At 43.2% G+C, this 26,109-nt stretch overlaps 3 protein-coding genes, 2 non-coding genes and 1 pseudogene across 10 annotated transcripts; 1 reads left to right on the forward strand and 5 right to left on the reverse strand.

The window, feature by feature from the left end:
* Positions 1-1,582: 1,582 nt before the first annotated feature.
* RNASE4 (ribonuclease A family member 4) lies at positions 1,583-25,577 on the reverse strand. 3 transcript variants are annotated; one of them, XM_069597769.1, is made up of 3 exons: positions 23,498-23,601; positions 23,282-23,386; positions 1,583-2,810 (listed from the first exon to the last, which is right to left on the reverse strand). In XM_069597769.1, exon 3 carries the CDS (start codon positions 2,791-2,793, stop codon positions 2,350-2,352), a length of 444 nt encoding a protein of 147 aa, XP_069453870.1. In that variant the 5' UTR covers positions 2,794-2,810; positions 23,282-23,386; positions 23,498-23,601; the 3' UTR covers positions 1,583-2,349. The 3 variants fall into 3 exon arrangements, with proteins under 3 accessions (XP_069453870.1, XP_069453869.1, XP_069453868.1); XM_069597768.1 differs by lacking the exons at positions 23,282-23,386; positions 23,498-23,601 and adding an exon at positions 25,496-25,577; XM_069597767.1 differs by lacking the exon at positions 23,282-23,386 and having other exon boundaries at positions 23,498-23,638.
* LOC138444342 (angiogenin-1-like) lies at positions 6,468-23,634 on the reverse strand. 3 transcript variants are annotated; one of them, XM_069597762.1, is made up of 3 exons: positions 16,015-16,185; positions 9,039-9,249; positions 6,468-7,083 (listed from the first exon to the last, which is right to left on the reverse strand). In XM_069597762.1, the coding sequence occupies exons 2-3, from the start codon at positions 9,069-9,071 to the stop codon at positions 6,619-6,621; spliced, it is 498 nt and encodes a 165-aa protein (XP_069453863.1). In that variant the 5' UTR covers positions 9,072-9,249; positions 16,015-16,185; the 3' UTR covers positions 6,468-6,618. The 3 variants fall into 3 exon arrangements, with proteins under 3 accessions (XP_069453863.1, XP_069453864.1, XP_069453862.1); XM_069597763.1 differs by lacking the exons at positions 9,039-9,249; positions 16,015-16,185 and adding an exon at positions 23,498-23,634; XM_069597761.1 differs by lacking the exon at positions 16,015-16,185 and having other exon boundaries at positions 9,039-10,362.
* Positions 11,145-23,546, reverse strand: LOC138444344 (angiogenin-2-like). Of its 2 annotated transcripts, none has more exons than XM_069597765.1 (2): positions 23,439-23,546; positions 11,145-11,757 (listed from the first exon to the last, which is right to left on the reverse strand). In XM_069597765.1, the coding sequence occupies exon 2, from the start codon at positions 11,737-11,739 to the stop codon at positions 11,296-11,298; it is 444 nt and encodes a 147-aa protein (XP_069453866.1). In that variant the 5' UTR covers positions 11,740-11,757; positions 23,439-23,546; the 3' UTR covers positions 11,145-11,295. The 2 variants fall into 2 exon arrangements, with proteins under 2 accessions (XP_069453866.1, XP_069453867.1); XM_069597766.1 differs by lacking the exon at positions 23,439-23,546 and adding an exon at positions 15,457-15,544.
* LOC138443998 (cytochrome b-c1 complex subunit Rieske, mitochondrial pseudogene) lies at positions 12,011-13,555 on the forward strand (annotated as a pseudogene).
* On the reverse strand, positions 23,992-24,063 carry TRNAP-UGG (transfer RNA proline (anticodon UGG)). Its single transcript has one exon. It is a non-coding gene; the product is annotated as a tRNA-Pro (tRNA).
* TRNAY-GUA (transfer RNA tyrosine (anticodon GUA)) lies at positions 25,180-25,269 on the reverse strand. The gene is given in 2 exon segments: positions 25,180-25,215; positions 25,233-25,269. It is a non-coding gene; the product is annotated as a tRNA-Tyr (tRNA).
* Positions 25,578-26,109: the final 532 nt, after the last annotated feature.

The following is a 26,109-nucleotide window of genomic DNA, read 5'->3' on the forward strand; positions in this document are numbered from 1 at the left end:
ATTTAAGCCCTAGCTCATTATTCGCCTGAATAATGGGGAATTGGGCACCAACAGATTGGATAGGGGTTGTCTCAGGGAACATTGTAAATCCAACTACTCTCTAGTTCTTTGGGTGAATGAAGAGGGGGAGTAAAAAGACAAGAATTCTGGGCACCTGGGTATGGAGGACTTGAGAGATGATTCTAAGAAAAGATAAAATGGCCATCATGTTCCCATTCATTTCAAGAGTTCCCAGCACTGATGCCCTAAATCAAGCAGTGGCTCAAGGAGTGTAGGAGCTGGAGGGAGACACTACAAGGGCTCATGTGTGATGCTGCAAACTACAAAAGACCCATTTTATGTCTTCTAATAGCTCTTTTTCTGGGAAAAATCCCAAATTAAATTATTCTAAGAAGTTAAATGAGGGGCAATAGTTTCTCTTCCGGAGAAGGCAATGGCAACCCACTTCAGTACTCTTGCCTGGAAAATCCCATGGACAGAGGAGCCTGGTGGGCTGCAGTCCATGGGGTCGCTAAGAGTCGGATGCGACTGAGCAACTTCACTTTCACTTTTCACTTTCATGCATTGGAGAAGGAAATGGCAACCCACTCCAGTGTTCATGCCTGGAGAATCCCAGGGGCGGCGGAGCTGGGGGGCTGCCGTCTATGGGGTCGCACAAGTCGGACACGACTGACGCGACTTAGCAGCACCAGCAGCAGCTTCTCTTCAGTTTGCAGTTGCTTCACTACCGTTAGCTCAAAATAAAGTGAATGAAAGTGAAGTCGCTCAGTTGTGTCCGACTCTTTGCGACCTCATGGACTGTAGCCTACCAGGCTCCTCCGTCCATGGAATTTTCCAGGCAAGAGTACTGGAGTGGGTTGCCATTTCCTTCTCCAGGGGATCTTCCTGACCCAGGGATTGAACCCAGGTCTCCTGCATTGCAGGCAGACGCTTTACAGTCTGAGCCCCCAGGGAAGCTCAAAATAACCCCCATGCCAAAGCAGCACGTCTTATGAAGGACTCTTCTGAACCCCTAGTTTTTAAAACAGGTGGGCAATATAGCAGTGTATACATAAAATGTGCTAACAGAGTAAATCCTATGGATTCTCACCACACACACACACACACACACCCACACACGCACACACACACGAAAGGGTAATCACGTGAAGTGGTAAATTTGTTAACTTGATTATAGTGATCATCTCAGGATATATATGTAAACCAAATCAAGGTGTACATCTGAAATATAAACAATATATGTCAGCTACAATTCAAATGCTTTCAGTTCAGTCCTTTCACACACACACACACACACTCTCCTTCTTTAGTAGCTAATGTCTTTATACATCTCTGTTCCCCAATTTGTTTCTAAATATTCAAAGGGAGAATGCGTGAGAATTACCTTAAGAGGAATCATTCTCTCTGAAGTGGATGAAACAAAGCTTTCTGTGTCACGGTCACTAATATGATGGGCTTTAGTCTTGACCAGAGTTTATGAAGATATTAAAGTATGTGCATGTTTGTAAATTAGAGAAGAATTAAAAGAGGATAGGAGGAAAAATAATCTCACACACAAGAACACAGTCTTAAATATCTGGAATTGAAATTATCTTATTTTCTTTATTATAAGGAACATATGAAAAATCTTTCAGTCAGGAAGAGTGAAGGAGTCTTAATGATCTAGTACATTTTAATACTCTGACTTACTAGGGTGACTCAGGTTTGGGAAGGGGAAAAGAAAATGCCTTGTATCATTTCTTGATCTTATTAGATTCAAATACAGCTAGTTTGCCACATAATACAGATAGAGCTCTCACGTTGCAGGTATATATTTCCAACTTTTTAATGCTTCTCCCAAGAGCTGACTTTTAGGAATAACAAAAGCCATGTATTAAAACTTTCAAAACTCCTTGTGCTGCAGTGGGAAAAGCAAGTGGGATGAGTAGCTAGTTAAACTAGACTTTTGTCTTAGCTTTTCTACTAACTTTTTGGTCTAAGCAAATCCCTTAACTTTGAGCTTTTGTATACTGTAACACTAGGACCAGCATCCCAAGGGTGCCATGGTATTAGAATGAGATAGCCTAGATGAAAGGACCTTGAAATTTTTGAAGTGCTATGTAATGACTAAATTTCAGATGATAAGATCAAAGATAGCAAAGCTGACCAATATTATAAAAGAAAGCATATTACAGAAGAGCCTAGATTCATTATAAGTTTGTGTCTCATCTTTCTCTGTCATGCAATGTGTATAAAGAAGAAAAAAAGAATCAGGGGAGCTGGCCTGGGACAGCTCAAATGCTTACTCATTACTATTTAAGGAGTAAGTTAAGGGCCAGCTGCTGGGCCATAACCCCTGTTGAGTGGTATCTATTTGTCAAAGTGCACAGGCACTTCCGGGTTACCCTCACAGGCAATGACAACACGTCTGGTGCTGGCCTTGGCCCAGTATCTGCAGTTGGGAGCCCTGGAACTTCCAGTCTCTCTGCAGTCTGTGACCTTCACTACACCCTCATGGCAGTTCATCTGGCCATTCTTGCACTGAATATTGGTGGTGCTGCAGATACTACGGATGTTCCAAAGATCTTCATGAATGAAAGTGTTGAAACGCTTGCACTGATGTGAAGTCATCTTCCGTCTTTGCATCATCAAGTTGCAGTAGCCGTCATTGCCTCCTGTTGTATCAGGGTCCATGTGTTGCCTCAGGAATCGTTGGTACATGCGATCCTGGCCATAGGAGGGCTGCACCAGCCCCAGCCCCAGCAGGGTCAGCAGCAAGAGCAGAAGAAAGGCCTGGGTCCTCTGGAGAGCCATCACTGCCTTGGAGATGCCTAGAGAAGACCAAGGGGCAAGGAAAATCATCCCAGATTCAACAGGAAGTGAGCAAACCCAAAGCAGCAAGGACAATTTTTGGAGCAACAGACAGGCCATTTTTCTAAGGGTTAGACCCAGCTGAGTTCCTAATTTGATACATATGGTTACTACTGTCCTTTGTTTTCAAAGATGCTGCTTCATGATGGTGGATCACACTGTGTGTGATTATAATGCTGATGAAGGACTTGCATCTTATTCCACCTACAGCCTATCCTTAACAATAATGATCAGGATTAAACATAACTATCATTCATTTAAATGCCACCTTCTTAGTTCACAACCACGTTTTGCCTGTGCACAGAAAGACCCAAAGCTCTATGTCACATTGCTGTGTCTGCTGCTGCAGATACGCGATATGGAGTTAGGAGGAGAGGGAACTGAAGGAGTTGTGGGAAGCAGGGTGGCAGGAAGAAATGATGCTCGATTGACTCCTCACCCCAGGACCACTGGATGCAACTTCTGAAGATACACTTAGCACTTGGGTAAGAGCTTCATCACCACAGTGTACTTTGTGTTGTCTGTCCCAAAACGAATTGTGCACAATTCTGTCTCCTTTCTCTCATTTTGCTTCTTTGTGACCAACAACATGGTTTAGCAACACGACTAGCTACAGAGAAAATTTTACTTTTCAAACAAGAGCATGGATGGCCTCAGTCACGGTAACCAACTGATTTAGTAAGCAAGGAAAAATGCTATGAACAGAGTTCAATGCAGACATCAATGGGTGCTTCTCAAAGTTCTACCTACAACAGAAAATAAAATGATCTCCAAATCCTTCCAACACACACTTTTTGGTTAGAGCTTGCCCCAAAGTCTTTCTCCACTGAACACGACGATCTCAGTAAGAACCTCTTTTGATACAGCGGTCCCAAGGACCTAGTTCTGCCACATTAACTGTATGACCTTGGGAAAATTACTTAACCTCTGTCAGTATATTTCCTCAAAAGTAAAATAAGCATAAAGGTAATACCTACCTCTAAGAATGTTGTGAAGAAGGAATGATAAAATCAATGTAACGTGCTTATAATGCCTAGCCTATGCTAAGTGTTCAGTAGGGGGTCAGCAATGATTATTTTTAGCATTTCCATTTTTTCTTGGTTTCCTTTGTTCTCTTCATTCTGCTAAAATAACAACTATACTGAACTGCACATATATAGACATCCTCCCTCTTATACTGTAGAGAACCTATATTCCCAAGACATTTGAAGGCTTTTTTGCACCTGAAATATCTCAGCTACTAGGATTTATGCTGTGTACCTACACAAATGTTTCCTCTCCAAAGTGCATGGAATTTTCTTCCTTGCATGTCACCCTTTTTCAAAGGACTGGACAATTTTGAGTTCTTTTTCTCTTATCCTTGCAAAGTCAGCAAAACATAGTGGAATAGGATTTCAATTTCACAAATGATTGACCTAAGATAAAATGACTTGCCTGTGATTAACACTTCATTCTAAATAGCTTTTTGGTTGTGAGAGAACAGGAGATCAAGAGCAAAAAATACTAGGAAGGGCTGGCTACTCAGCTGCTACCTCCATCAGCAAGTGGAAAAGCGCCCTGTCTCATTGCCACATGATTTCCTTGGAAAGTGTCATTTGTTCTAACACCAGGGCTGAGTACGCGATAATAATGCTCTAAGCAGATGCTCGGAGATGTGAGGTTTAGAAAAAAATTTTATTTATTTATTTAGCTGTAGTTGTGGTGCGGTTCCAGAGCCCACTAATTAGTAGCTGTAGCTTGTGGGCTTAGATGCTCTGGGCCACGTGGGATCTTAGTTACCTGATCAAGGATCAAATCCCCATCTGTTGCATTGCAAGGTGAATCTATTAACCACTGGACCACCAGGGAAATCCCTGGAGATGTGAGTTTTCACAACTATGATGTGATCAATGTAGTAATGGTCCAAGCCATTACTTCCCCATCGAGACCATAGCATTTCCCTGGTGGCTCAGTGGTAAAGAATCCGCCTATAATGCAGGAGATGCTGGTTCAGTCCCTGGGTGGGGAAGATCCCCTGGAGAAGGAAATGGCTATGCATTCCAGAATTCTTCCAGAATTCATAGGATTCCCCAGAAATCCTATGGACAGAGGAGCCTGGAAGGCTATAGTCCATGGGGTTGCAGAAAAGTCGAACACCACTTAGCGACTAAACAACAACAACAATCAGGACCATAAGTGGACAGTATTGTAAAGCAAAATAAAGTTAAAATAAAAAAAGACCATAAGTGGGCAAGAGTCTGCTTGGAAGCCCCCTTTACCTCAACAGATGGTACTGGTTGGAGAACCTGAGAAAGTGTTCTAGCAGTCTACTAAGCACTGGAAATTTCTTGCTTCCTAACGGCTTTTTTTTACTTTATAATAGTAAGACAAATTTTACAAAAGAGTTGTGGAAAATTCTTCTCCCTACTTTGGAGAGAAATGACAATGTTTTCAATTTTGAAATAGATGAAACCATGACCTACTCTTCCATCCTTTCCTCCAGAAATTGAATACTTTCTCTGAGGGCTCTGTGTGGTACCAGGATACTGGCTTCTAACCCAGGTGTTGAGGAAACAGGGCTTTTGGTCCGTTTCAGGACATGCAGGCATCAGGGGAGGCCACCACGGGGAATACTATGACCATGATAGTCATCCATAAGAAGGCAAAAATAATGATGCATAATTGTAGTTTATTAACTACTCTCTAAGTAAGATATCCAGGTATCTGTTGATGAAATTAGGTAACACCAAACTCATAGATTAATAAGCATGTTTTACAAAGACTGTCTGTTAACTTAAGCTTGTATTTACTTGAAGTGAAGTGAAGTGAAGTGCTCAGTCATGTCCAGCTCTTTGTGACCCCATGGACTGTAGCCTACCAGGCTTTTACATCCATGGGATTTTCAAGGCAAGAGTACCAGAGTGGGTTGCCATTTACTTCTTGAAACCATATCAAATTGAAGAATAAAGTATAAGCTTGGAATTTTTCTATGACCTCCCCAAGACCTCAGAGTTGCCAGGCATCAGTTGATAAAGGAAAAGATTAAAGAGAAAATAATGTAGTAATCAATTTTTTGATCTTTATATGAAATAACCATGAGAATATCCTGGGAGTGTTCCATTCAAAGCAATATCAAATTTCTTCCTGCTTAAAGGAAGAGGTGGCTACCTTGAATGGGTTTTGTTATTTATGCAGGATTTCAAATATGTGCATCTGTGTGTGAGAGAGAGAGAGGGAAAGAATGTAATTAATCTATTGGTATTTAGTCCCAAAGGGCTTCCCAGGTGGTGCAGTGTAAAGAATCTGTCTGCCAATGCAGAAGACACAAGAGGTTTGGGTTCAATTCCTGGATTGGGAAGATCCCCTGGAGGAGGAAACGGCAACCCACTCCAGTATTCTTGCCTGGAAAATTTCATGGACAAAGGAGACTGGTGGGCTATAGTTCACAGGATCCCAAAGAATGGAATATGACTGGATGACTAACACACACACCCCTTCACAGACAGGTAAATTTCATCCCCTGAATGCCTGAAAAGGAACTGACTGATAAGGAAAGAGGCATTGCTCTACCATCCAACTCTCTCAGGTGAACAGAGAAAATGCAGAAAGATCAATAGACCAAGAATCAGTGAGAAGACTTTGATTCTTACTGATTTGAGAGACTTTTTATTTATGAAGCATATTGTAAAGCTGAAAAGATCAGCAGCTCATTTTCTGGATTCTTATCAATGAATGTTGCTGCAGTGTAAGGGGAAAATGCAAGGAAGGAAGAGCAGAGCCAGCTCTGGGCTACTGGCGTGGAGCAATAAAGGACTCATCAAAGTGGACGGGCAAGCCATTTTCACAGCCGATAACAATGACTCTGTAGTCTGCTGTGGCTCTGTACCGGCATGGAGGCCGGGGGGAACCTCCTATATGCTTGCAGGTGGTGACCTGGAATTTAGACTTGCTTATTCTGAGATCGCCTCTGTAAGGTTGTCCATTCCTGTTGTCACAGATGGCCTTGATGTTATTACTGTTGCCATGAATAAAGGTGTTGGTGTCTTTGCAAGGTCTGGTCAGGTGTCGCCTTTCCATCATGCTATTACAGTATCTGTCATTCCGGCCCTTTGGGTTGGCATCATAGTGCTTGTTCAGGAAGTCTCTGTATCTGTAGTCATCTTGAGCCAGGGCCAGTGGGGTCAGACCCAGACCCAGCATGAAGACCAAAAACAGAGGGTTCAGGACCATCACCATCTCTTCCAACAAAGGCTCCTGCCAAGGGCAAAAAGAGATGCAGTAGGGCACAGAAGAGCATTGCCAAACTAGGCTAAAAGGACAGGGATTTGTTTTTATGATGGGGTGCCATGAGTCAGGCATCCTCTGTCACTAGGTATATCTTTTTCTTTTCCTTTCCTCAGTGGTCTCATCTGTCTTGTCAATCGATTTCTTTGGAAAGTCAATTTAAAAGTTTCCTGAACACAACTTCCAAATGCAAACACTGTTTCCTATCCCTGAAGATCACTGAAAATTTACATTTCTATCAGTGGTAACATTAAAAAAATCCATTCACATTTAATTCATTTATTGACTGGGTACCAGACACCATGCTAGGTCCTGGAACACAAAGACCGTTAAGACATACCAAGTGCCTCCCTAAAACAGGGTGCAGCACCCACGGGGAGATCAGCCAGAGGGAAGGGATCAGAACACCAATATACAAAGATGAGACAATAAGATATATGCTGAGAGCTATGAAGATGAGGGACTTTCAGGGAACCTTGAGCCCAGGGAAGGGCGATCAGAGAGGATTGTTGACGATGGATCCCAGGGCAAGTCAATCCATCAGTTGCTTGTGAGGAGAGCAGTGAAAGCAGTTTCACCGGGTAGTGAATGGAAGCAGAAGTAGAAGAACTGATTCCCTAAGAAGTAAGTGTTTCATGGCCAAATGTGGAGTTATTACTGTTTAGAAAGAACAGGGACAAGTGTGGAAGGATCTGTATCATACTTGGGAGTGGGTCTGGGGTCAGCTGTTACAGAGAACTGGCGGAAGAGGAATTCAAGCTTACTCTTGAGAGCTTCTTGCACTGGGAACAGTTTGGATTATTCTCAGAGAATATTTTCCCTGAAGGCCTATGTGGACAGTTACACAACAGACAAATGGTATTATCATGTGGTTCAACAAATAAACAACAAAACACTTCAGACCTTTTCATTCAATAAAAGGCTTTATAATTTGCTGTATTGATTTCTTAACATCTTCCTCAAAAGAAGGGAGAGCTGCCATCATCACTCAGGAGCAGTCAACTAAAACTGTAAAGCTCACACATCCCGAGAATGGTGTGGCACAGACACTCAGCACAGCCAGAGAGTAAATACTGTGCTTCTGGCTGAGACATGATTTTAACTCAATGATAGAAAATTAAAAATAGAATCAGACTGGCATAATTTATAACAAAATAGAAAATAAGCTTCTTATGAGCCACTAAGATTTTATTTCTTCTGAAAGTTGAGAACTGGAGTATTGCAAGGTGCCTACTGTTTATAGCAAGTAGTTTCTGACTATACCATCAGTTCTTTGGAGGAAAATTGAAAGAATAGGGCCTTTTTAAAAAACCACCATGGTCCTACTTCACATTTTACCAAACATATGTGAATGTCCTCATGTCTAACAATAAAAAGAACTTTGGAAACTGATTTTTATAACTTGGTTTTTCAAATCGTTTTCCAATGAGTAACTCATCCAATTTATAATTGGCTATGTTTTCTTGTCAATCATCACACATGCTGGAAATTCTTAGACTGGCATAAAAATCTGATCTTCAATTTATTTTTAAATGTGCTATAATCTTTGTGAATCCTAAACTTAAATAGAAGTGGTATAGTGTCATGGATATTGAATTATTAATTTTTATACTGTGCTTTTCTTGTTGTAATCAATAAACATATTTTCATATTAAATATTTTTGTAGCCCTTAAAGAGGCCACGAGTTGTAGCACTAAACCTGTAGTGATGCTAAACAATCCTGGGAGTACAACTGTAGATCTAGAAAGACAAAAGGATTCGGGATTCTGCTGCTTACATGGGAAGGCACGTCATAGGGTGAGCTTTCTAATCAGCATCTGACACTGATCTACCTTGTCTGTTTAATCGCTGTTCAGTCACTCAGTCATGTCTAACTCTTTGCAACCCCATGCACTGCAGCATGCCAGGCTTCCCTGCCCTTTACCATCTCCTGGAGCTTGCTCAAATTCATGTCCATTGAGTTGGTGATGCCATCCAACTGTCTTGTCTTCTGTCGTCTCCTTCTCCTCCTGCCTTCAATCTCCTTGCAGTCCAAGGGACTCTCAAGAGTCTTCTCCAACACCACAGTTCAAAAGCATCAGTTCACTGGTGCTCAGCCTTCTTTATGGTCCCGAGTTCACATCCATACATGACTGCTGGAAAAACCACAGCTTTGACTATACAGACCTTTTTCAACAATGTGATATCTCTGCTTTTTAATATGCTATCTAGGTTTGTCATAGCTTTTCTTTTAAGGAGAAAGTGTGTTTTAATTTCATGGCTGCTGTCATCACACACAGTGATTTTGAGCCCAAGTAAATAAAGTCTGTCACTGTTTCCATTTTTTCTCCATCTATTTGCCATGAACTGATGGGACCAGATGCCATGATCTCAGTTTTCTGAATGTTGAGTTTTAAGCCAGCTTTTTCACTCTCCTTTTTCACCTTCATCAAGAGGTGTTTTAGTTTCTCTTCACTTTCTGCCATTAAAGTGGTATCATCTGCATATCTGAGGTTGTTGTTATTTCTCCCAGCAATCTTGATTCCAGCTTGTGCTTCCTCCAGCCCCGCATTTCACATGATGTACTCTGCATATAAGTTAAATGAGCAGGGTGTCAATATACAGCCTTGACATACTCCTTTCCCCATTTTTGAACCAGTCCATTGTTCCATGTCTGGTTCTGACTGTTGCTTCTTGGCCTGCATACAGGTTTCTCAGGAGGCAGATAAGGTGGTCTGGTATTCCCATCTCTTTCAGAATTTTCCACAGTTTATTGTGGTCCACACAGTCAAAGGCTTTGGTGTAGTCAATGAAGCAGAAGTAGATATTTTTCTGAAATTTCCTTGCTTTTTCTATGATCCAGTGGATGCTGACAATTTGATCTCTGGTATCTCTGCCTTTTCTAAATCCAGCTTGTACATCTGGGAGTTCTCAATTCACGTACTGTTGAAGGCTAGCTTGAAAGATTTTGAGCATTACCTTTCTAGCATGTGAAATGAGCCCAATTGTATAGTAGTTTGAACATTCTTTGGAACTGGCCTTCTTTGACATTGGAGAATGAAAACTGACCTTTTCCTGTCCTGTGGCCACTGCTGAGTTTTCCAAATTTGCTGGCATAATGTGTGCAGTACTTTTATAACATCATCTTTTAGGATTTGAAGTAGCTCAGCTGGAATTCCATCACCTCCGCTAGCTTTGTTCGTAGTGATGCTCCCTAAGGCCCACTTGACTTCACATTCTAGGATGTTTGGCTCTAGGTGAGTGCTCACTCCATCGTGGTTATCTGGGTCATGAAGACCTTTTTTTGTACAGTTCTTCTGTATATTCTTGCCACCTCTTATTAATCTCTTCTGCTTCTGTTAGGTCCATACCATTTCTGTCCTTTATTGTGTCCATCTTTGCATGAAATGTTTCCTTGGTATCTCTAATTTTCTTGAAGAGATCTCTAGTCTTTCCCATTTTATTGTTTTCCTCTATTCCTTTGCATTGTTCACTCAGGAAGGCTTTCTTATCTCTCCTTGCTATTCTTTGGAGATCTGTATTCAGATAGGTATCTCTTTCCTTTTCTCCTTTGCCTTTCGCTTCTCTTCTTTTCTCAGCAATTTGTAAGGCCTCGTCAGACAACCATTTTGCCTTCTTGCATTTCTTTTTCTTTGGGATGGTTTTGGTCTTTATGTCCTGTAAAATGTTACGAACCTCTGTCCATAGCTCTTCAGGCACTCTGTCTACCAGATCTAATTCTGTGTCTACCAGAGCTAATCCTTTGAATTTATTCGTCACTTCTATTGTGTAATCATAAGGGATTTGATTTAAGCTTACATTGCACTTTTCAGTCTCCTGGGTGTGTTTTCTCTATTTTCTTGAAAAAGTTTTCCAGCAATCAATTTAACATCCCAACCTTCACAGAAAGGAAAAGTCTGCCCCCTGTTACCTGAGATGGAAATGACTGATAAGGAAAAAGGCATTGCTCTCCCATTCAACCCTCTCAGAGGGGAGCTGAATAGAGAAAATGGGGGAAGATCAATAGACCAGGGATCAGTGAGGAGACTGATTCTTGCTGATTTCAGGGACTTTTTATTTATGAAGCATATTGTAAAGCATGAAAGAAAAGATCAGCAACTCATGTTCTGGATTCCTAGCAATGCATGTTGCCATAATGAGAGGGGGAAATGCAAGGAAGGAAGAGCAGAGCCAGCTCTGGACTATGGTCTTGGAGGGAGAATGGTCTTCTCAAGGTGGACGGGAAAGCCATGTTCACAGTGAATAACAATGATTCTGCTTGCTGTGAAGGCTCTATACCGGCATGGAGGCCGGGTGGACCCTCCTCTATGTGTGCAGGTGGTGATCTGGAAGGCAGACATGCTTCTTCTAAGACCGTCTCTGTAAGGTTCTCCATTTCTATCATCACAGACAGCCCTAATGTCATCACTGTTGCCATGAACAAAGGTGTTGGTGTCTTTGCAGGGTTTAGTCATGTTTCGTCTCTTCATCATGGTATCACAGTAGCTGTCATCGTGGCCTTTTGGTTTAGGATCATAGTGCTTCCTTAGAAATTCCTTGTACCGATCATTTTGGGCCAGGGTTTGTGGGATCAGGCCCAGATACAGCATGAAAACCAAAAACAGGGGGCTCAAGACCATGACCATGTCTTCCAAAAAAGGCTCCTGCAAAGGGCAAAAGGAGATTAAGTAGGGAACAGAACAGCATCGCCAAATTAGGCTAAAAGGGCAAGGACTTTTCTCTCCGACAAGGTATGATGAGTCAGGTATCCTTCATTACTACTTAGTAACATTCTTTTCCTTTTCTCGTTAGTTTCCTCTGTTTTGGCTATTGATTCCTTTGAAAAATCCATTTAAAAGTCTTCTGAACACAACTCCCGCCTCAGCTGATCTTTTCTATCCCTGAGGATCACTGAAAATGTACCTTTCTATCAGCTGTAACATTACAAAATCCATTCACACTCTTTAATTCAGTTATTAGCTAATTTAATAACAAACACTATATAAGTCCCTACTGGATACCCTGGAAGACAAAGACCATTAAGACACACCAAGTGCCTCCCTAATGCGGGATGTAGCATCCATGGGGAGGGGATGGGAGCACCAGTTTACTGAGATGAGACAGTAAGATAGATGCTGAAAGCTATGAAGGAGAGGGACTTCTATGGAACCTCGAATCCCAGGGCAGGGGCAATCAGAGGATTGTTGAAGACAGATCCCAGGCACTCAGATCAATCCATCAGTTGACTGGGTGGAGAGCAGTTGCACCCTGAGGTGCTGAGGTGAAGGGAAGCAGACCTAATTCCCCAAGAAATAGGTGGTTCATGGCCAAAGGTGGAATTATTATACAAACTACCATACAGTTGTGCTCATTTCACATTCTAGCAAGTTATGCTCAAAATCTTTCAAGCTAGGCTTCAGCAGAATGTGATCCTAGAACTTCCAGATGTACAAGCTGGGTTTCAAAGAAGCAGATGAACCAGAGACCATAACACTCTAATGACAGAAAGTGAAGAGGAACTAAAGAGCCTCTTATTGAACGTGAAAAAGCTAGCTTAAAACTCAACGTCAGGCTCGGGCCCATTCGCGCCCGTCCTATCAGCCACGTCCAGCGGGGTGGCGGGCGCGCTGCGGCCCCTGGTACAGGCCGCGGTGCCCGCCACCTCGGAGTCGCCTGTGCTGGACTTGAAGCTCTCCGTCCTGTGCCGGGAGTCTCTCAGAGGCCAGGCCGCGGGCTGGCCTTCGATCGCTTCCGTGGGCCTCAATGTCCCTGCTTCTGTTCGTTATTCCCATACAGACATCAAAGTGCCTGACTTCTCTGACTATCGTCACTCTGAAGTGTTAGATAGTACAAAGTCTTCAAAAGAGAGCAGTGAGGCTCGGAAAGGTTTTTCCTATTTGATAACTGCAACAACTACTGTGGGTGTTGCATATGCTGCCAAGAATGTCATCTCTCAGTTTGTTTCCAGCATGAGTGCTTCTGCCGATGTGTTGGCCATGTCGAAAATTGAAATCAAGTTATCCGATATTCCAGAGGGGAAGAACATGGCTTTCAAACGGAGAGGCAAACCCCTGTTCGTGCGCCATCGAACCAAGAAGGAAATTGACCAGGAAGCTGCAGTTGAAGTGTCCCAGTTGAGGGACCCACAGCATGACTTAGAACGAGTAAAGAAGCCTGAATGGGTTATCTTGATAGGTGTTTGCACTCATCTTGGTTGTGTAGCCATTGCAAATGCAGGAGATTTTGGTGGTTATTACTACCCTTGCCATGGGTCACACTATGATGCGTCTGGCAGGATCAGGAAGGGGCGTGCGCCTCTCAACCTTGAAGTTCCCTCATATGAGTTCACCAGCGATGATATGCTGATTGTTGGTTAGAGACCTGGACTCAAGTTAAAGGCTTCTTTCAGTCTTCATGTCACCTCAGAAGAATTACTTGAGAACAAGCCTTCTGTGCTTTGAATTAGTTGATTTGAAATATTTAAGAATTGCTAATAATGTGTTCGCAAACATGTAAAGTAAATTGAATTTAATGTTGAATACTTTCAAGCATTTACCTAAAAAAGCCACCATTAAACATTGTTATGCTCAAAAACAAACAAACAAACAAACAAACAAAAAAAAAAAACCCTCAATGTTAAAAAGACTAAGATCATGGCATCTGGTCTCATCACTTTACGCCAAATAGAAGGGGAAAATGTGGAAGTAAGTGACAGATTTTAATTTTTTTGAACTCCAAAATCACTGCAGACAGTGACTGCAGCCATGAAATTAAAAGACACTTGCTTCATCCTCTAGCTCTTACAGAGGACTGCAGGAAGAGGAACTCAAGCTTATTCTTAGGAGCTTCTTGCACTGGGAACAAATAGGATTATTCTCAGAGGATATTTTTCAGTTTCCCTGAGTACATACCTACGCTGATACACCATAGGCAAATGGTATTACCATGCGGTAAAACAAGCAAACAAAATACCTTAGATCTCTTCATCAAATCAAAGGCTTTATAATTTCCTCTATTAATTTCTTAATATCTTCTTCAAAAGAAGAAAGCTGCTATCACCTCTCAAGAGCAGTCAACCCAAACTGTAAAACTCAAACATTTTAGGAATGGTGTGTTACAGACACTCAACATACCCAGAGAGCAAATATTGTGTTTCTTTCTGGGGCACAATTTCAACTCAATGACAGATAATTAAAAATAGAATTAAATAGGCATGCTGCTGCTGCTGCTGCTGCTAAGTCGCTTCAGTCGTGTCCGACTCTGTGCGACCCCATAGACGGCAGCCCACCAGGCTCCACCGTCCCTGGGATTCTGCAGGCAAGAACACTGGATAGAATATAATAAAATAAGTCGCAAATTTCTTACAAGTCACTAAGACTTTATGTCTTCTGAAACGTGAGAACTGAAAGATATTTGTTGTTTGTAGCAGGTAGTTTCTGCTCTACCTTCAGTTCTTTGGAAAAAAAATGTGACAAACAGGGCCTTTTTATAAACCACCATCGTTCTGCTCCACATCTCGCCAAATATATGCGAATGCCCTCACATCCAACAACAAAAATAACTTTCCGCTATAAATTGTAATTTTTACTGTAAATTGATTTTTATAAGTTTTGTTTTTCAAATTGTTTTCCCATGAGTAACGCATTCATTTTATAATTGGCTATGATTTCTTGGCAATTATCACACATGCTGAGAAATTCTTAAATGGGACAAAGATTTGACCTTCAATTTATTTTTAACTGTACTATAATCTTTATGAATTCTAAATTTAAAACTAAACAGTATAGTCATGGACATTAAATTATTTTTATATTGTGCTTTTCTTACGTGTAAATCAATAAACATTTTCATGTTAAATATTTTTATAGCCCTTAAAGAGACCACCAATTATAACACCAAACCTGTAGTGATGCCAAACAGTCCTGGGAGCACAACTGTGACTCTAGAAAGACAAAAGGATTCAGGGTTCCGCTGGTTACATACGAAGGCACGTGAGCCTACATAGGAAGGTTGAGCGAAATGATCTCTCTTTCTAATCAGCATCTGGCATTGATCTACCTTTGTCTGTTTTATCTTTTCTATAGACAAATTTGGTATACTACCAAAGAATTACCAAATTATACCCTAAGATTCTTTGGTCATTCCTCAATACTGAAAGATAGAAATAGCCTCTGAAGTGGTTTCCATTAGGCACATAAGAGTATCATTTATAATAGAATCAGCAAAAGTATTTTGAGGAGGTTAACAAGAAAGTGGTAGACGGCTGGGAGAGTCACGCCTGAAAGAATGACACGCCGTCCTACAGGGCCACTGCTCCGCCACAGCCGCTGGGCTGCCTGCCCCCCTTGCGCCAAGCTCTTTACCTTTTCATGGTGTTTCAGTCTCCTGGGTGTGTTTTCTTTTTCTACTTTTTTGGAAGACACTTTTCTTGAATTGTAATCAGTTAAGTCTCCTGCTCTGCAATGGACAAATATTGCCTTTTAATGTCAAAAGGAGTTGTAGAATGGCAGGCTGTCAAGGTTGGAAGTATCCTTCACTGTGAACAGAGATCCGAATCCCAGAGTCCAAAAATTTAGTAGAACCTGAGCTGGTAGTACCTGAAAGAGTCATTAGGTGGCAGTGATGGATAGGAATGTCGTCTCCCTTGCTTGGCGGTAACAGTGGGTCCCTGTAGGCAGAATCAGTATTGTACAGAGAATATTGCTGATCACAGCAGAGGGTGTGAGCTGGCAGGCCTGGCCACAGTCTCTGTCCAAACAGTCTATGCCTTAGATATTAAGACCAAGGACACCTCACTAGATACAAGTGTCAAAGCAAAAGTCACAAAGCTCAGGATATCACAAATAAAGATTCAGCTGTCATCAGGTTTCATGCCTGCCATTCCCAAACCATTATTCATGGGATCTTAAGCAAACAATTACCTATTCACTTATAAATGTTTCTTGCATCACCACTCAGTCGTTACCGACTCTCTGTGACCGCATGGACAGCAGCTCACCACGATCATCTGTCCACAGCATCATTTCGGCAAGAATACTGGAGTAGGTTGCCATGCCCTCCTCCAGAATAAGTGTTTCCTACTGGCGCATAATCTACAACAGGGCAGAGAGCATATTACCCACTTTGAATCATACTACATGCCTCATATCACACCCGCAATATATATATTTTTTAATGACTGATTTCATTTTCCTCTTCAAACCTAAATTTGCTTATCTATAAAATGAGAGTTGCTCACTGTAAAAGTCTGAAATTCCGTGGTTCTCATTAAGGCATCAGGGAATGTTTCTAGTTTCATAGCAAATGTCCAGTGACCATGGAATTGTAAAGATAAGTTTGTATGGATTTAGTTGGTAGCACAGCCATCAGCTGAAAGAAAGATGATAGGAAGATGTGAGCCCAGTCTCACTGGTATGTATCTTCCCTTAAGGCTCAGGGTATAAGCCCAGCCCTCTTCACCTCTAGTTAAGGTGCTGACCCTACCTCAGGGCTTGGCACCCTAAAAAGGTACTTGTTTGTTGGGAGGTTGAAGGCCTTCATGTTCCAGTCTGGGGAGGTAAAGGAATATCTTTATTTCTGATTTACAAAATTTGCAAAATTCATCCTGTAACAATTCAGCTGAAGTTTGCTTAGACTTATTGTAATTTTGACTCTCTGAGACATCCAGAAACGAAACCCCAACAAACACACTATGGCCACCTCTGTCTAACATCTGCTCCCCCACTTCACACATTGTTTTCAATTCTCACATGTTTGCAATTCGAAACTTCTGGAAACGAGAGGTAAAATGGAATTGGGAAAAAAACAAATAAGAGACAGAATGTTTGTGGCACAGAAGTGAATCTGCCTAGGCAAATGGTACAGAGCCTCACGTTTAGTCAAGGATAGTCAGACTCATTTACATAGATCCTTCTAGACCCAAGCACGTAATTAGCAGTGGAATTTATTTCAAATGTTCTTTAGATTTTTATCCTGTGTCTCAAACCAATCCCTTGGTCTTTATAAAAATTAACATTCTCGTCCTCTCCAACAGGCAATATTTTGTATTCAAGGGAGCCATCAAACTTCATGTACCAGAGAATTACCCCAACCTTTGATCATGAGTAATTACGGTCAGTGCACCTTCTTTTGATCTTGGGATGTGTTCCACTTCACTTTCAAAGAGCACCAAAACTTTCTTTCTTCCTTTTTTGCTGTACCACACAGCTTGTGGGATCCTAGTTCCCTGACAAGGAATTGAACCCATGCCTTTGGCAGTGAAAACACAGCATAGTCCTGCTTGGATTGCTAGGGAAAGCCTCCAAAATTTTCTTAAAGAAGGTAGCAGGGAAGTTTACAAGTAAACAGAGATTGGACTTCCCTGGTGATGCAGTGGCCAAAGCTCTACACTCCCATGCATGGGGCCGGGGCTTGATCCCAGGTCAGGGAACTAGATCCCTCATGCCACAGCTAAGAGTGCCAGTGCCGCAGCTAAAGACCCTGTATGCTGCAACAAGGATTGAAGATCCCTGTGCCACAGCTAACAGCTGGTGCAGCCAAAGAAATAAATAGATATTTAAGAAAAGAAAACTAAGAGCTGAAAATATACTTTCTGTTTCTTTTCTTGTTCAGCATCATACAAAACCTATATTGGGGAGGTAGGGGTGAGATGGGGCTCCAGATACCCTTCAGCAAACAGCTTTCCCCAGGCTTTGGGGATTTCATCACAATTTAGAAATCTGTCCTAGCCCTCCACTTGCTCCCAGTGGCACTAATTTGCCTTTATCTACATATAGGACATCCCCCAAAGAAATCTGTTTTCATTTTAAACTTTGGAATCCAATTCATTTTCTTCTGAGCTTGGGCCCAGAGGCTTTAAAATAGGGGAAAATAGTTTCATTAAAATGGGTGGATGGGTATAGTATATAAACAAAAAACAGACAAAGAAATAAAACAATGGATGACCCAGATGGAAGAATCTTACAAAAATTTGGAAGTTTCCCTCCAACTTCAGAGGGTTCCAGCTATTTGTTCCTTGAGATGGGTTCCAGCCAAGTGAACCTGGAGGTCCCTCCTGGTTCTGATCACACAGTGATCAGATGAACAGGGTGGAGAGACCAGGTCTGAAAATTCCCAACCCTGACAGTGACACACAGCCCAAGGACACCGAGTTTGAACAAACAGTGAGAGTCACTCACCTCTTCCCTGGGCATGATTCGGTCAACTATTAACCCACATTTGGATTACAGATTTGTTCTAGGAGGCAAAGTTTGACAAATGTGGCCTTTTGTCCCTGAGTTGGCTTTTTCTGACATCCCTGGTTTTTACTCCTGCACAAGACAGGACTGAGGTTTCATTGTTCCCATGCTATATCTGGATCCCAAAGATGTTGTTTCTTGGGCCAGCTCCAAAAACTGCCTTGTAGAAGCCTGCAGAGAAGATGGGGTCCCTCAGGAGGATGCTGCTCCACTGTACTTTCTGTTTACCCACAGAATTTGGTCTCATGAACAGGTGCTAAGTAGGTTTTATAGAACCAGGACAGCACTTCCAGAGAAGGTTATGTAACAGCTGTTAGCACCCTGCACCTGGCCTCAACCTCCCATCTATTAACCTTCAGAAATATCCTTATCATATTCCTGGGCTTCTCTTTCCTTTCCTCTTTACCTGTCCACAAACGACTGTGAGTGTCCAATCTTCCGCTATAAAATTGAATAACTCCACCATCAATGCAGGAGAAGACAATCGCAACCCACTCTAGTGTTCTTGCCTGGAGAATCCCAGGGACTGCGGAGCCTGGTAGGCTGCCGTCTATGGGGTTACACAGTCAGACACGACTGAAGTGACTTAGCAGTAGCAACTTTTATTCTAATTGTTTCTCTTTTCACCTTGGTACAATGAGGTGATGAAAACAGAAAATAAGATTTTGAAATAAAAAGAAAATTTTACTGTTTCATTAAAATGCATCTAAATGCTTGCTCAGTATGCCAGCAAATTTGGAAAACTCAGCAGTGGCCACTGGACTGGAAAAGGTCAGTTTTCATACCAATCCCAAAAAAAGGCAATGCCAAAGAATGTTCAAACTACTGCACAATTGCACTCATCTCACAGGCTAGCAAAGTAATGCTCAACATTCTCCAAGCCAGGCTTCACAGAAGGTGAACCGTGAACTTCCAGATGTTCAAGCTGGATTTGGAAAAGGCAGAGGAACCAGAGATCAAATTGCCAACATCCGCTGGATCACTGAAAAAGCAAGAGAGTTCCAGAAAAACATCTACTTCTGCTTTATTGACTATGTCAAAGCCTTTGACTGTGTGGATCACAACAAACTGTGGAAAATTCTGAAAGAGATGGGAATACCAGACCACCTGACCTGCCTCCTGAGAAATCTGTTTGCAGGTCAAGAAGCAACAGTTAGAACTGGACATGGAACAACAGACTGGTTCCAAATCAGGAAAAGAGTATGTCAAGGCTGTATATTGTCACCCTGCTTAATTAACTTCTATGCAGAGTACATCATGTGAAATGTCAGGCTTGATGAAGCACAAGCTGGAATCAAGATTGCTGGGAGAAATATCAATAACCTCAGATATGCAGAAGACACCACCTAATAGCAGAAAATGAGGAGGAACTAAAGAGTCTCCTGATGAAAGTGAAAGAGGAGAGTGAAAAAACTGGCTTAAAACTCAATATTCAGAAAACTAAGATATGGCATCCAGTCCCATCACTTCATAGCAAATAGGTGGAGAAACAAAGGAAGCAGTGAGAAACTTTATTTTCTTGGGCTCCAAAATCACTGCAGATGATGACTGTAGCCACGAAATTAAAAGACGCTTGCTCCTTAGAAGAAAAGCTATGACCAACCTAGATAGCATATTAAAAAGCAGAGACATTACTTTGCCAACAAAGGTCCATCTAGTCAAAGCTATGGTTTTTCCAGTAGTCATGTATGGATGTGAGAGTTGGACTGTGAAGAAAGTTGAGTGCCAAAGAATTGATCCTTTTGTTTGTTTGTTTGTTTGTTTTTTAGAATTGATCCTTTTGAACTGTAGTGTTGGAGAAGATTCTTGAGGGTCCCTTGGACTGCAAGGACGTCAAACCAGTCCATCCTAAAGGAAATCAGGCTTGAATATCCTTTGGAAGGACTGATGCTGAAGCTAAAACTTCAATACTTTAGCCACCTGATGGGAAGAACTGACTCGTTTGAAAAGACCCTGAATCTGGGAAAGATTGAAGGCAGGAGGAGAAGGGGATGACAGAGGATGAGACTGTTGGATGGCATCACCGACACGATAGATATGAGTTTGAGTAAGCTTCAGGAATTGGTGATGGACAGGGAAGCCTGGTGTGCTGCAGGCCATGGGATCTCAAACAGTCGGACACAACCGAGCAACTGAACTGAAATGCTTACTCAAAATACCTACGATGAGAAGCTACAGTTAACCTTCCATATCCACAGGTTCCCCATCCTCAGACTCAACCAACTATGGACTGAAAATATTTGAAAAAAAAAATTCTAGAGAGTTCTAAAAAGCAAAATTTTAAATTCACTGTGTCCCAGCAACTGTTTACATAGTATTTACATTGTTTTAAGTATTATTAGTAATCTAGAGATCATTTAGGAGAAGGCAATGGCACCCCACTCCAGTACTCTTGCCTGGAAAATCCCGTGGATGGAGGAGCCTGGAAGGCTGCAGTCCATGGGGTTGCTAAGAGTCGGACACAACTTAGTGACTTCACTTTCACTTTTCACTTTCATGCACTGGAGAAGGAAATGGCAACCCACTCCAGTGTTCTTGCCTGGAGAATCCCAGGGACGGGGGAGCCTGGTGAGCTGCCGTCTGTGGGGTCGCACAGAGTCGGATACGACTGACGTGACTTAGCAGCAGCAGAGATCATTTAAAGTATAGGGAGGATGTGTGCAAATTATATATTAGTACAAATACTATGTCATTTTATATAAGGGGCTTGAGCATCGGGTTTAGGTTCCTTGGCAAGTCCTGGAACTAATTCCTGTTGAATACTGAAGGACTACCCATAATCTATGATTAATGAATGCTATATCTTTTTTTCAGTAACTTCAACAAATGGGAAGCACCATGGTGGCTCAAACTGCAAAGCGTCTGCCTGCAATGTGTGAGACCCGGTTCAATCCCTTTGTTGGCAAGATTCCCCTGGAGAGGGAAATGGCAATCCACTCCAGTACTTTTGCCTGGAAAATCCCATGGATGGGGGAGCCTGGTAGGCTACAGTTCATGGGGTCGCCAAGAGTCGGACACGACTGAGTGACTTCACTTACCTTACCTTCAACAGATGGGAAGCAATTGCACTGCCAATTGAAAAAAATGCTCGTATATTTAAAAAATGTTCCAACAGCTTGAACTTAAAGCCATCCCCTTTATTTTGAAATGTTTTTCACTCTCTCCTTCAAACCAATAGTTTCCCTGCACAAAGACACAGGAAGCCCGGGTTCTCCTTCTACGGACTTAGTGCTAGTGTACTTTTCCCTTCAGACAGAGCACATAAGTTTAGTTCTGTCCGCAAGGCTAATTATAAAAGTAGGTGATGGAGGGAAGAGATTAATCTACCAATTCCTTCATAACAAAAGATTTTAGGTCTATAAGTGTGAAACTTCTTTAGTAACAGAAGTCAATGGTTAAAGGAGGATGAAGCCCACATGGAAATAAGGATCACTCTTCTACCTCCAGGAAGCAGAAAACACTATTGACTGAGGGAGAATGGGGACAAAGTCCTACTGACCTACCTATATTTCCAAATAAAAACAAACATCAAACATTCAGTTTTCAACAGACTCTGGGTGTTGTGCCCGTTTGCTCTTTCCCAGTTGGAGAAGGAAATGGCAATCCACTCCCGTGTTCTTGCCTGGAGAATCCCAGGAATGGGGGAGCCTGGTGGGCTGCCGTCTATGGGGTCGCACAGAGTCGGACACGACTGAAGCGACTTAGCAGCAGCAGCAGCTCTTTCCCAGGTATTTCAATGTGTTCTGAGAATAGCTGACAGATACTGTTTGCTCAAATACAGATTCAGTAAACACTAAAGAGGGCTTTCACCAGCCTGCTGGGGTCCACTTTCTCAGCCATCTAGTTTATGAATCACGCCGGCAAATGCTTCTAACAGTAACTGGGTGAACCTCTTAGCTTTGACTGCTTATACATTCACATCTGCTCTTTTAACAATAGCCAGAGCCATTCCTCTTTTTCTAGAATGATTTTCCCAAGCCAAACTAATTTGGCTTAAAAGAGGATGTTGAGGGTGGGGAGGGTCAGTTATGGAAAATTACCAGGAAAAGCACGATAAACAAAAGTAGGGTTGTTATGCAACTTAAGTCTTTGCCTTCTCCAGTTGGCAAGAGTTTGTAGAGATTTGGTCATCATCTTCTTCTGGGTACAGCAAGGGAGACATTCTTAGAAATGGAGGTTTCCCTTATAAATGTAAATGTTTCTTGTTACAAAAAGGTAACTCCTACTAGGTTTTCAGGATTTTCTCCTTGTCTACTGTTTTTTAGAAAACAACCAAGTTAAAATAATATGCCAAAGAGACATTTTGGGGTGGCAAATTCTGCTCCCCTACAGCTCACTTGAGATTTCCCCAGGCCCCCAAACACTGTTGAAAATCGCTTTTACTGTCCCTCCTAAATAAGCCTGTGTCGTTATCATTTGGTGTGCTGTCACAGAGTAAGAAAGTTGAGGATCCCAAGGTTCCACTAAGAAAGTTTAGATAAGAGGTTGCTGGCGAAGTGTCTCAAAGAATTTCACAACTCAGGCTGAAGGTGGGTTAAAGGGGAGAAGACAGAGGAGGAAAGGAAAACACGAGTTCCCAAATGTCAGTTATGGTTGCAAAATCTTGACAAGTTATGGTTCGTAAATCTGGCGATCATCCTGTTTTCCTGAGGAAGTGTAGCCCTCCTCGGATTTCCCTTCGGTTCACCAATTCTGCGGTCACGCTTAGAGCCTATGTTCTAGGCAACAGGCGTTTCATGCTGGCGGCTCTACTCAGCTGCAGAGAATAAGCAGCGGAGTAGGAATGTGGGCTGGAAGAGGGCAAGGCAACCCACTCCAGTATTCTTGCCTGGAGAATCCCAGTCAGAGGAGCGGGGTGGGTCACAGTCCGTGGGGTCGCAGAGTCGGACACGACGGAGAGGCTAAGCACAGGAAAGTGGGACCCCTAACTGTAGAAGAACGGAACGTTTACCTTCCTTCCCATTCCTCAGCCCCTCCAGTCCGCAAACGCCTCCCCACAGAGCTCCGTACTGTCTCTGCTGAAAAGGGACTCCCTCGCCCAAATTCCCGGATAAAGCTACCAAAAAAGGAGGAGAGGAGGAGATGAAGGAGCGGGAGTGTGAGCCTACCTCGGCCTCGGAACAAGTCTGCAGAAATGGGCAAGACGGTGGAAACAAGTTTTTCTCACCCGCTTCTTCTTCCCTGCAACGACGACGTCGGGTCGGGAGAAGATGCAGAGAGGTGGAGAAGGGTCGGGGTGCGAGGCTTTTTGTAGTTGGGACAGCGCCCCACTTCCACGAGGCGCTTCCCGCCAGGACCCGCCTCCAAAGCAGGCGTCAGAGCAACCCCCGTTCTAGGCGGAACTGGTGGTTTTCTGCCTGGGCTGAGGTTGCGCTTGGAGGTCCGAGCCCGACGCTCACTGGCCAAGAGGACACGGGCTGAGGGGGCCTGCAGACCCCTGGCCTCTGCTCCAGGGAGCAAGGCTGCCTCTCCCAGGCGTCTGCTGGCGAGAGTCCAGTAAGCCAGGCAGTTTGACCCCGCACACATAACCAGCTCCAGCTACCATATGTTCGATCAGTGTACATCTTTTGTAAAACAGTTCGGAACGCGGGAAAATTTGCACTGAACAGAGCTTTTTTCAGCAATTAGCAAAGGTGGGGTGGAGAGGGGAAAAAAGGAATTGGGCTCGTCCGGGATTTGAACCCGGGACCTCTCGCACCCAAAGCGAGAATCATACCCCTAGACCAACGAGCCACCATAAGAAAAGCGTGCAGAGGTTGTCTCTGCATCTTACTTCTCCGTCAGCAATTGGCTGCCTGGTTGCTCTGAACTTCTATTTTCTGTGTAGACGTTTACCTTTGATTTTGCTTAGCTGTTCATTATGAAGTATCACGTCTGACTCTGACCTCACTTATCCTCCTCCATCCGCGTCCTGGACCCCTCCAGATGCCAGATGGGGTGAGGAGAGGCAGCTTTTCAAGACGTCAGTCCCCGTGTCTGAACTCCAACAAGACCCTCCCTGAGGAGTCTCTTTGAGTTCCAGACTGGAGGGAACCTGGAGAGAACCGAGTTGCAGCCTGAGGGCCCGAGCTGGGGTCGATTGCAAGACTGTAGGGTCCTAAACACCAGGACAGATGCCCAGGATGTGTATCTGTCCGGCTACTTCTACTTCGCGAGAGTGTAAAATCCTGGGGGCAGGAATGACGGGCATCAAAATACGGGTAGCCAGTATTTTGATCTATTGGAGGTGAACCAGTCTGGGGCGTGCTCTCAAAGATCAGACTCCCGAAGTTTCCTTGAATGAGAATCAAATGTTCCATTTCCGCACCTTTGCTTAAGTTATTTCCACAGTTTGAAATTCTCTTTCCCAGTCACATCCCAATTTACGTCTAAGCCTAGTCCTCCTTCCTGCTCCAGCTCAAAAAAAATTTTTTTTGGTTGTTGTTGTTGGAACTAAAAATCTGTTAACAGTTGAATGAATTAAAAGGCTCTCCTCACTGAGTGGACATGTGCGTGTAGTGAATGACGGTCTTAGGGGGTTGTCCCGCAAGTTAGAGCTCTAAGGACCGCAGAATATAATATATATTCAGTACCAACGAGTGGTGTTGGATCTTCAATTTTTGAACCTCAGGCGGCAACCTAAATTCAGTTAGACCATCTAACTCACAGGTTCTTCAGATGGTTGGAAGAGTTAGTGCTCACTTCCCCTTTTCTGAAAACCGTACCCAAGAGGACCATTTTCAAGATAACAAAACCATCTTTGTAACGGGGTAAGGTCTGGAGAAAAACACCCTAGAACACTTAAAACGATGTGAGAAATTGGAGAGCAAGCCTCACCAAATGGTTGCAACCCCCAAAACATTCCTCTTTTCCTTCGAGCCGGAGTCGAACCAGCGACCTAAGGATGTCCATACTTGAAAGCACTACAGTCCTCCGCTCTACCAGCTGAGCTATCGAAGGAAACACAAGTCCGAACTACTTAGAATTTTCTATTGAGAACATTGATAAACAGAGGTTCTGGCACAATAGCCTACTAGCTGCCAGTGTGTGGATACCACGTAGCCGACCATCTTAGGAGAAAGCCCTTCATCCACACTTGTACCGACAACCCCTCTAGAGTTGGATTCTCCTGCTTCAGAGAGGGGCTTTCAAGCAGGCCTAACCTGTGAGCTTTTCCCTGGCGTACCTAGAGCCTGTGGATCTCGAGGCCGCCCCAAACCGTGGCGATCTGCTGGCCTGGTGTCTTCACTTCACGCACTGCCCCGGGCCTCCTGGCCTGACGGTGTGTGTCTAAAGTGGGAGCAGACACCCGGGCATTGGAAAACTAAGGGCTGAGGTGGTGTAACACACAATTCTGATTGCGCAACTGCGAACCAAGAAGGGCGGGCGTTAGAGCTCCGGCCTGGGCCTCCCTTTTCCTCACTTCCCATGCTCGCCTCCATAATCCAGGAGCGTTTGCACAAGAGAGCTGCTTCTCCCTTCCGCTCACAAGTTCACAGACTAGCGGAGGGAGAGGCTGTGACGTATAACGCATGGCTAAGCCCAGGGTTACTATGAGAATTGACTCTTGGAGAAACTATTTTAAGGTTTTCAAAGAGGTAGTCACAGATTCTTTGAGTCAATAATAAATTTAGTGACACGAGTCTCGACCCTAATTTTCCCGCTGAGACACTGAAGTTTTCGAAAACCCAGTGAAACATGGAACCTTGTCGGACAGCCTATATTCTCCCAAACGCTTAATCGCGACAGTGGACGCTGGGGAGAGGACTTGGAGCAGGACTCCAGACCTGCTCAGAGCGG

The sequence above is a fragment of the Ovis canadensis genome, chromosome 7, assembly GCF_042477335.2.
Source record: "Ovis canadensis isolate MfBH-ARS-UI-01 breed Bighorn chromosome 7, ARS-UI_OviCan_v2, whole genome shotgun sequence".
In the NCBI taxonomy this organism is placed as follows: Eukaryota; Metazoa; Chordata; class Mammalia; order Artiodactyla; family Bovidae; genus Ovis; species Ovis canadensis.

What these genes read in the sequence shown, in the direction of transcription:
- LOC138444342 (XM_069597762.1), bottom strand. Translation starts at nt 9,071, where the DNA reads ATGGACATGAATTTGAGCAAGCTCCAGGAGATG. An exon ending in TGAGCAAGCTCCAGGAGATG is followed by an intron (nt 7,084 to 9,038) that starts GTAAAGGGCAGG and finishes TGCCCTTGGCAG; the next exon opens with GAGCCTTTGTTGGAAGAGAT.
- RNASE4 (XM_069597768.1), bottom strand. Translation starts at nt 2,793, where the DNA reads ATGGCTCTCCAGAGGACCCAGGCCTTTCTTCTGCTCTTGCTGCTGACC.
- LOC138444344 (XM_069597765.1), bottom strand. Translation starts at nt 11,739, where the DNA reads ATGGTCATGGTCTTGAGCCCCCTGTTTTTGGTTTTCATGCTGTATCTG.